Genomic DNA, 10,048 nt, shown 5'->3' with positions numbered 1-10,048 from the left:
TCAGACTGGCCTGCAATGGGTTCCCCAAGCCATCCCAGTAAGAAAAGAGGCCTGTGGATGGATAATAACAAGATATGATAAACCCATAGTGTGTGCATAAGAGACAGCTGTATTGACAGGATCGTTTGCTTTTGAGAAAGAAGAATTCATCTTTTTCTATACTAACAGTAAAATATGTGCCCTTTCATTACAAAATTAAGTGTTCCAAGTCCATCAATCCAAGTCTTCTAGATTCCTTTTAAACTAAGCAGCTGAGATGCACTGAGAAAATATGAATATAGTGGCTGGTCATCCAATAAATGTGCATGAGATATGACCTGGTTTTATGGACCGATACAGTTCCTGACTGATAGATTATTCATGGTATTTTTTATAAAATATGCATAAATATGCCTTTTTTTTTTTTTGGAGTGGAAAGGATATCCATCATGGTACACAATGAAATATATACCTTTGAATTAAACCTATGGCAGCAAGTTTTGGAACATTCAGTCCTGGCCAGGTTTAACAAGGCTCAGAGGATGTAAGATCCCCTAGAAATATCCATAGAATTACAGTGCTCTAGTTAATGAAATAGGTATTTAAAATAGCATAGTCAGGTAAATGAAGAGATCTAAATTAAGCTGGTAGGAGAAAAATGAAGGAAATTCTGCCAGTGAAAAAGCCCTGCTTTTTCTTTCTTAGAGGCAAATCCCTCTCAGCCTTAAAATGACAGCATTATCTAGAAATTTGCCTACACACTGAAACTGGATTAAAACAGTTGCCTTTCCAGCCCAAACTGCCATCATACAATCAGAATCATAGAATCATAAAGTTATTATGGTTGGAAAACACTTTTAAGACCACTGAGTCCAACCACTAGCCTAACATTGCCAAGCTCATCACTAAACCATGTACCCCAGGACCTCATCTATGCATCTTTTAAATATCACCAGATATAGCAATCTCCTTGATTGGGGACTACTAGAACATCTTTCTTATGAGGAAAGACTACAGAACCTGAGGCTGTTTAGCCTGGAGAAGACTAGGGGAGATGTGATCAACACTTAAGAAGTAGTTAAGGAGTGGATGTCAAGATGATGAGGTGATACTTTTTTCTGTTTTCTCTAGTAACAGAACTAGGGGTAATGGACATAAGCTGGAACACAAAAATTTCCACTTAAACATAAGGGAAAACTTCTTTCCTGTGAGGGTGAGAGAGTCCTGGCACAGGCTGCCCAGGGAGGATGTGGAGTCTCCTTCTCTGGAGGATTTCAAAACCCACCTGGATGTGTTTCTTTGTGACCTGATTGAGGTGAACTTGCTTTAGCAAGCTGTTGGACTAGCTCTCTATGATTCTATGATGGCGACTCTACCACCTCTCTGGGCAGCCTGTTCCAATGCTTAACAACACTCTCAATGAAAAAGTTCTTTCTAAAGTCCAATCTGAATCTCCTCTGGTGCAACTCTAGCCTGTTTCCTCTTGTCCTGTCATTCATTGCAGGAGAGATTGACCCCTACCTTGCTAGAAGGTCCTTTCAGGTAGTTGTAGAAAGTGATAACGACTCTTCTCAGCCTTCTCTTCTCCAGACTAACCCCACCATGTCAGATTCATGTCGTACATGCATGCACGTGAAGTAGACTGAGACACCTTTTATCGGAGATCTTTTATTGTCATGAATTGTGTGAGTTCAGGCCTATTTTACAGGACTCTGTAAACCAGAGCTATTTCAGGCCTCCTGGTGCTTTCTGTAAGGATCTGGGAGAGAGATGAGAGGAGGAAGAGGAGTTGAAGAAGGGGAAATGTGGAAGTGTAAAAGAAAAGTAGCTGAAAGGAGCTGTTTTAAAAGTGAAAACACAGTAGTTTTAAAAATTGTCTTGTTTTCACAGCCTGGGACAAGAGGGAGACAGGAAGGGGAACACGGGGCACCCCTGGTCCCCACGACGGCGGGTCCTCTGCTGTCCGCGTGGTGGCGCCCTCTGCTCACGGACGATCCGCACTGGCGCAGGACCCGTCGCTCCACGCGCTCCGTGGTTGCGGACGGGTCTTACGCCAGCGCGGAAGCTTCGTTTCTTTTCTTTTTAGACAAGAATTACTTCACGTTAAATTTCCCCTTCTATCCGGAAAAAAAAAAAGCGCCAAACAAACCAAAAAACATGAAGTGACCGTAATAGGAATGTAATTGCCCGGCGTGTGCTTTCTGTTGTCGTCGTTTTTGAGAAATCGATTTGGGCTCCAATAACTCATCGGAGCGTGTTACACCAAAGCCGTTCAGAAATAGGAAGCAGGAGAAGTGTATTATTGCTGCTGCTTCCTGAACTTTCTGCTTATGATCCCGATAATTAAAATGTGCAGTAATGGCTCCTGCAGCCTGTGTTTCTTTGGGTAATTCTCGGAAATGAAGGGCTGGTTTTCGGCTGCCGAGGGAGGAGGGCGCCCAGACGAGCGCAGTCGTGGCGACTGGGAGCCCGCCGGTGGTCTGCTCCCGGCGCATTACTTGGGGGAAAATAATGCCGGCGGCGAGGAAGTCCCCAGAGAAGGGATTTCCTTCCCAATCCCTCCGGCAAATCAACTTTTTTTTTTTTCCTCATGGCGAACCTCTCGCCTTCCGCTCTGCCAAGCCCTGGGAGTCGCACATGTGTCTGCACAAGGCGGGGAGGGGAGAGGGTTGGGCCAAGGGAGATGGGGAAGGGAAGCCGTCCCCACCGCCCCTGGGCTGCGGCGGCCACGGCCGTGGGGTCAGTCCCCACACCCCGCGGCTGCAGTATACGCGGAGAGATTACGGTGCTGCTGGTTTCCCCAGGGGAGGATCCTTGTGTAATGAAAACAAGACTAACAATCCTTAAAAAAAAGAGAAAGAAATGAAATAAAACAGAGGGTTCAGGAAAAAAAAAAAGGCACTTCTAACCCCAAATCTCCGTGGGAGTGGGTTTCCGCGCCGGGGCTGCTCTAGCGCGGCGTGAGCTGGCCCCGCCGAGAGACGCTGAGCAAAACCGCGGGGAAGTCTGCCAAGTCCGGAGACCCTCGTCCCGTCCCAAAACCACACTCCTCTGCATCCTGGTCCTTTCCCACGGCAGGTAAAACTTGACCGTGGTGAACATCCCTTTAGGTTTGTGGAATAGATTTGTGGGGCTTTCTGTGTTTTGCTATTTTGTTGGTGGGTTTGGATTTTTTTTTCTCTAGTGTTTGATTTAGGTTTTTTTGGGGGGGGGAGGGGAGGGAGGGAAGTGTGAGTTGGTGTTTATGAGAATCTTTATGACTCCTGATAAGCTCATCTTTGAGGACGACACAGAACTGTGTTCCTTGAGGAATTGGGGTGGTGACGTCTTTTCTGATACCCGATTATTACGTGACTGAGGGGGAAAAAAAAAAAAAAAAAGGCATTTGATTCATGAATAAAAATCCGGACATCACCACAGGGGCAACAAACACTATTGCCCATCCTCTAAGGTAACAAGCAGGCAAATGTTTACGAAGAGGGCTCTTGCCGAAGCGGGGTGTTTGCAAAGATTTGGTTGTTAATTGCGTACCAGACAGAAGGCTGCGGAAGGCTGGTCAAGTTTGCAGACACCGAACAGGAAGAGAAGAAGAGAAGGCTGAAGGCACTCAGTGAAGGAAGAGATCTGGGGAAGACAACATCGCACGCAGCCAGCCCGCAGCTCCCCGCCTCCGCTCCCTCCCGGCCTCGCTCGCTCTCTTCCCCCTTCTCCTGCACTCCCTTTTCCGGCGACATTTCGCTTCACCTCTTTTTCTCCCTTCCCTTGCAGACTTAACTCCACATCTGTGTTGCTACTTGCAAACTTTTTTTTCTTTATCTTTTTCTTTAAAAAAAAAAAATTGTTTTTCCCCCTCCACTCCTTTCTCGTGTTTTCTTTTTGGAGTGGATTCCCCTAAAACCAGCAAAAAACTCACTACTGTTTTTGTGTCTTCATCCCGCGGGTCCTCTGCCCATCGGAGAGATGCCACGAGGGTTCTGACTCCTTTCGGACACGATTTGGGAGACTGGTTTCCCACCCTCATTTTGGGTCTCTTTTTCTTTTTTTTTTTTTTCTTTTTTTTTTTTTAAAGACCTGCCCTTTTAGTTTCGCAGGCAAACCCTCTCAGTGCCGGGTGTTTAGAGTTTAATGGTAAGGACACGAGTCGTGTGGCCGGGCCTCTCCGCTGCGTTCCCGGGGCGGGCGGACGGGAGGGCTCGCATCGACGGGGCGGGCAGCGGCGGCAGCGCTCTGCGCCGTGCACCGCTCCGCGCCTCTCTGCACTCGCACCTGGCTGCACAGGGCGCTTGCCCTCAGGGGCCGCACCGCTTTCCTTCCCCGCAAGCTCGGCCGTGGGCTTGGTGGGGTCGTGGGATTGGTTTTTTGTTTGTTTTTTGAGGTTTGGTTTTTGGGTTTTGTTTATTTGTTTTTGACAGCGGTTTTCCTTTCCCTCCTGCACAGAGTGGCAATGTGTAGCAAAGCGATCCTAGCACTCCTGGTCTATGGCATAATAATGCACTGCAGCGTCTACTGCTCACCTGCGGCCGGACTTCAGTACCCGGCACTCAGGTAGGTCCATCCCCCGCCGGGGGGCTCCGCCGGGACCCCTTCAGACCATCCCCCCCCCACCCCCCGCCCGGTTTACCTGAGGGTAAAGTGGAAGGGGACGTGTGTGGGGGGAGTCACCAAACAAAATCCCCTCCACTTCGTCCGCGAGTCCAACCCCTTCACCCGCGGAGAGGAGCCACCAGAAGGGTCAAACCGAGAGGGAGGGGGCTTCGGCTGGAGCACAGGCTTCCCCTAGGGCCGCTCCCCGGTATCCCGGCGCGGTTAACCTGCAGCCTCTTCTCTCCGGGGAGAGGGGACGCCTGCTTTGCTGCGTCTCAGAGGGAGTGGGCCGAGGTGCCGGACGCATCTCGACGGGGCCCGGCACCTCCTGCCCACCTCCCGGACTCCTGCCCCCCGTCCTGCACGAGTCCCCGCCGCTTTCGGGTGCTCGCGGCTCGCCCAGGGTGAATAGCGACGGGTTCGCCGTTGGTTTTAAGCATGTGAGAACTCACGGTTCGTGTAGCAGCATTGGAGACGACGGGGACTCAGTCACTTCCCCTGTTTACTTGTCTGTATCTAACCTCCCTTCTCAAGGGTGAAAGCGCCTGGCACAAGGTTGGTTGGTTGTCTGTGTCTGTTCGGAGTTGCGTTGCTGAGCTTCAGTGCAGGCTGCTGCCTGTGCTGTCTCTTTCTACCTGGGAGCTGGGGGCGTTTGGACCCCGCTGTGTTTGGGGTAGGAGTGGGAGACCCGTAGAAGCGTCGACATAAGCGAGTTTCCCACAGTGGGCCGTGGCTGGGGGTGCAAGCTACTGGATCCGGGACGGCCGCTGGCAGCCTGGTCCCACCTGCTTGTAGCCTGTTTAGGCAAGCATTGTTGCTTGGCTTGGTGGGAGCTTTTGGCTGGCTCCTGCCCACTGGCGTTTGGTTCTATTCCGGGGTGCCCTGGGTGGCTCACTGCCGTGCGGGTCAAGTGTGGGGATGGAGTGAGGGAGCGATGCCGGGCGCGCAAGGCTGACGAAGGTTGTCCTCTCTCGGGCCCCGAGGTATCCTTGCACGAACCAGGAGCCTGTCGGGGCTGGCTCATAGCAGGCTCCTTCCTCTCCCCGGGCAGAGGGGCTGCGGGGCAGCGGGCTCGGTGGCCTGCGGAGCCATTAGCCGTCAGCAACTCGCCTCTCTCCATTCAAGCGCCTGAATTAGCAGGAATGAAACACTTTAGCGGCATCTATTATTAATACCTCCACTAAAGCTCACAGACAAAAATAGCTGCCTGTAACGTGCGATGACCTACATCGTACTGCAGAGCGGGAGGCAGAAAAGGCGCGGGGGGGTGGGGGCGTGGAGGGGAGCTGGGGAGGGAGTCGAGGAGAGGAACAAAACTGGCCAGATTTCAAAGGACAGAGGCACAATTCAACGAAATCCATCAAGAGGCGAAGCCCTCCCGGCCCGGCAGGCGCTGTGGGGAGAAGACGGGCGCGGCCCCCGGCCCCGGTCCCAGCGGCGGGGGCTGCCGCTCGCCGCCTCCCTCACCGTCCCGTCTCCACCGGGGAGGCTGCTTGGCTCCCGCTCAGCCCGTGGCAAACGAAGGCGTGTGTGTGTGTGCAGGCGTGTGCGCGGCAACCTGCACGCCCGTGCGTGCGTCCGCTTTGGTCGGGCAGCACCAGCCGTGGCTGTGGCAGAGAGGGGCTGTTTCTCGGGCCGAGGCGGGGAGTTGGGGGGTGGGGGGAATGGGAGGAGAGGGGATGTTTGGGCTTTTCTCCGAGCACTTCTGACGGCGGATGTGTTCCCTCCCCCGCGGTCCTGCCCCGCAGAGGAAGCGGAGGGCGGAGATGGGGAGCGGGCGGGCGCAGAGAGGGGATAAGGGCAGACGGACGGGGCTCCCGGGGCGCCGTGGTCGGCTCCGCCGGGAGCCGGCGGCGGGGAGCGCACAGGCCTGCGAAGCCCGGCTGACTCCTTCCCCTTGCTCCTCTCGTTCCCAGGCTGGAGGATGAAGTCTACGACGAGGACGGGAACACCCTGCAGGATTTCGCCTATGATCACGATCCCCTCGGCATAGCGAATCCGTCCTCCATGATCGGCGAGATGTACACCTTGTATTACCCACCGGAAAAGAGGTGACTGCAATTCGCGGGGTATAATAATAATAATTATAATAATATCAAACAAGTCAACGGCAGCAGCAACAACAACAAAAATTAAGCATCTCTGAACCCAACCAAACAACCACGCTGCCCGGGTCCTGGTGCCCATTTTAAAGCCCAGAAGAAATGAGAAAGCCGCCCTTACCTCCAGCAGCGCGGGGGAGGGGTGGGGGGAGCGGGGGAGCCGGGGAGTCGCCCGCGCCGGAGAGAGCTAGCGATGCTCCCACGGACGGAGCAGAAATGCCCGGCCAGCGCCGAGACAGGCGAGTGCGGCGGGGAGGGGTCTGGGTGGGGAAGAGGGGTCCCGGGGGACGCGGGGAGATGCCGCCCTCCACTCGCCGGCAGGGAGGGACGGTCGCCGCCACCGCCCGGTCTCCCGCACCCCACTGCAGCCGACTCCCGGGCCTCGCCATTCATCCACGGGCTCTTCCCTCCGCCCAGGCACGCCGATGGGATCTTCAACAAAGCCTATAGGAAACTCCTGGGCCAGTTATCCGCCAGGAAATATCTGCACTCCCTGATGGCCAAGCGGGTCGGGTAAGGGCTTCTGCTCTCTTTTTTTCCGCGGTGGGCGTTGATACTGTCAGAGCGGATGCGCTCTTAAAAGGCCGCGGCTGGAGGGAACAAAGCTGCCCCGGTGGGGTAGGAGTTTGTGGTGGAGTGGTGAGGCTGGGGGAGTCTGGCTCCCCAAACCTCAGCCATACCCCGCCGTGTCTCCCAGCACGCTCCCGGGGCAGCATGAGCCCAGCTGTCAGCGCAGGCGTTTGCGGAGGGAGGTTCAATAGGCTCCGGCATATATATATATGTATGTATATATATAATATATATGTCTATAGAGATGTCTCTATATTTTTTTGCAACCATGTAATTTAAAATTAAGAAGTTGGACAGCCTGCTCGATTTGATGGGGGAGTGGTCTCTCAGAAGAGATGACCGAGGGCTCGGTTGAAGTGAGGGAGGCTCGGCTGTAGCCCCGCGCACCCTCCGGCGCCGTGCGAGGCTCCCCGAGGCTCCCCGCCGCCGGCGGGGCAGGGGCGAGCCCGGTGCCACTCGACGCCCTTCGGCAGACGGTAACACGTTAATGAAGCTCCGGGGGGAGCAGCTTTCCCTGCCGCAATGAATAATTCATAGGAAGGAGATATTGTCTTTTCCCGCAGCCGCCACTTGAGCGCACCGCGCCGGGAGCGGGTTTCGGCGCGGCCTTTGTCTCGCCGCGCACCTTCCGCACAACATGTTGCGCGGTGGGCAGCAGCCGCCGCGGGGCTACGCAGAGCCGGGGTGGGGGGAGCGAGGGGCGGTGCAGAGGGGCGCGGAGGGGCGCGGAGGGGCGGTGCAGCCCCGCCTGATGCAGCTGTGCTTCTCGGTACTTGCAGCAGTGCCGGCGGCGGCCTGGGGGACGAGACGGAACCACTGACCAAGCGTCACATAGACGGCATCTTCACGGACAGCTACAGCCGCTACCGGAAACAAATGGCTGTCAAGAAGTACTTAGCAGCCGTCTTGGGGAAAAGGTATAAACAAAGAGTTAAAAACAAAGGACGCCGAGTAGCGTATTTGTAGCGATGAGTAACCAGCCACTCCCGTGTATACAAAGTCCTAAGAGAGAGAGAGAGAGAGAGAGAGAGAGAGAGAGAAACCCAACAACAAAATTCTAAACAAAAACTAAAGTCATTTCCAAACTGACTGAACAATCACCGCTCCTGTGTTATCTAAACATGTATTTATGTATGAAGTAAAGCCATTAAATGAATATTTTGATAATAATATTGTTTTTCTTTTGTACAAAAGCACTAGAGAAACGCACAGATCTACTTTGTGGACCAATCATTAAGTTATATATATAATATAAATATATATATATAAATACTACTACGAATTCTAAAGAAAAATTCTTCTTATAAAGCCTGCACAAGAACAAGAATTCGCCTGAGCTGTTTATGTTTTTATATAAAATAAATAGAAAAAAAGACAATCATTGTTTTGAATATTACTCCTATTTTTGTAACGGAAATTAAAAGGATAGTATTTTTATCCGTGACAGGGTCGAAGACATTAATTTTCACCATTTGCTACTGTACATAGAGAAGGATGCCCTGCTCCCAGGGGATTATGAGGGAAATGATTTGGGAGAATTGGTGAAGCAGATTCTTCCCCCGGTGAGTCTCAAGGCAGGCTCCTTTGCCACTAGCCTTTCTGAAAGGGCAGCGTCCCCTTTCCTATAGATTTCGATTTTCTCCCCCCTTCTGCTTCCTTTGATGAAAGTTGTATCTGTAGTAGCATCTCCTGAAACAATGAGCTCAGAGAATAATTCTCTTGTGAAAACAACAGCTCGATCCAAATTGTGAATCTCTGTTGCTTGTTAGAGGGAGAAATAGTTAACAAAAACCAAAACCGAAACCCAAAATAGCAAAAAAACCCCACCCCAACCTCAAAACCCCTAGAATCAAAACAACCTCCCCAAAAAGCCAATCCCAAACTCCCACCCCCTAAATCCCGAACCAGCAGCAAGGATAGTACTAAGCCCCGTGCACTGCTCTCCTGGCTGGCTGAGCAGAGTTGCAGAACAAAGCGAAAGCGGACACAAGACTCGTTTGCAAAGAGTGGGGAAAGAAGCGGGGGCGGCCCCCGGCGCGCCCCGGGGCCAGAACCGGTACAGCTGCCGGTGCCGCAAGGTCGAGGGAAGATGAGGCGATCCCACCTCCGATCCGCTACCCAACTGCCCCGGGCAGCTCGGTACTGGACCTGGATGCAAAGTACAGTGTGTTACTCTCCAGTGCTGTCCATGCTTTTCATCATGTGTAATGAGCAGGGTTCTCGCGTTTGCTTTTCTTTCGGTCGGAGTTGCTTTGATTGTTTTTTCTTGTAGACCCTCCTGCCTCTCATCCTCTCTTCGCACTTTTCTGAGCTCTGTTTAACCCTCTTGAGTCACCTTTTTGGGTTATGTTCTTTTGGGAAAAAAAAAAAAAAAGATTGTGAACGCTCTCTCACTCCTTTGTTCTGTTTTATGCAAGCTCTTATTGTACAAGTTTAGGAACCCCTGTTGTAGCTACCACTAAAGAATTATGCACTACTACGAAAGTTTTTGTTCCTTGTTTATTGAGTTTGGAGGTAAAATGTATTTTTCTACATTCTGGCTTATTGCTTAGTAAAATTTATTTCATAAAACAAACTTTTGTCATAAAAGAATGTGTAGTGTTCACCTGTGGTTCGATTTCTAACGAGATAAACCATTTTCACCTCATCTCTCTATGTACGGACTCCTATCTTACCTTCCTCCCGGGGGCTGGCCCCGTCCCTCCGCCCGGGCAGGTGGCGAAGGAGGACGCGTAGGTACCCGCTTCCTTCCAGCTCACCACACAAACCTTAAAGGAGTCTTTCCAAAGACACAAATCGAGCCCCGCATTCAA

General features: G+C 52.2%; 1 protein-coding gene across 2 annotated transcripts; it reads left to right on the top strand.

Annotated features, from left to right (window-relative positions):
• The first annotated feature begins 4,423 nt into the window (after positions 1-4,423).
• On the top strand, positions 4,424-9,744 carry ADCYAP1 (adenylate cyclase activating polypeptide 1). 2 transcript variants are annotated; one of them, XM_061995532.1, is made up of 5 exons: positions 4,424-4,524; positions 6,480-6,614; positions 7,083-7,178; positions 8,015-8,152; positions 8,683-9,744. In XM_061995532.1, the coding sequence occupies exons 1-5, from the start codon at positions 4,424-4,426 to the stop codon at positions 8,861-8,863; spliced, it is 651 nt and encodes a 216-aa protein (XP_061851516.1). In that variant the 3' UTR covers positions 8,864-9,744. The 2 variants fall into 2 exon arrangements, with proteins under 2 accessions (XP_061851516.1, XP_061851515.1); XM_061995531.1 differs by lacking the exon at positions 8,683-9,744 and having other exon boundaries at positions 8,015-8,455.
• Positions 9,745-10,048: the final 304 nt, after the last annotated feature.

The sequence above is a fragment of the Colius striatus genome, chromosome 4 (genome assembly GCF_028858725.1).
Source record: "Colius striatus isolate bColStr4 chromosome 4, bColStr4.1.hap1, whole genome shotgun sequence".
NCBI lineage: Eukaryota > Metazoa > Chordata > Aves > Coliiformes > Coliidae > Colius > Colius striatus.
The sequence above is the reverse complement of the archived record's forward strand: the minus strand, read 5'-3'. Positions and strand labels throughout refer to the sequence as shown.

Bases quoted from the DNA above. Each gene is read 5' to 3' on its own strand.
- ADCYAP1 (XM_061995532.1), top strand. From the start codon at position 4,424: ATGTGTAGCAAAGCGATCCTAGCACTCCTGGTCTATGGCATAATAATG. The intron at 6,615-7,082 runs GTGACTGCAATT...CCCTCCGCCCAG, and splicing joins TATTACCCACCGGAAAAGAG to GCACGCCGATGGGATCTTCA. The intron at 7,179-8,014 runs GTAAGGGCTTCT...CGGTACTTGCAG, and splicing joins CTGATGGCCAAGCGGGTCGG to CAGTGCCGGCGGCGGCCTGG.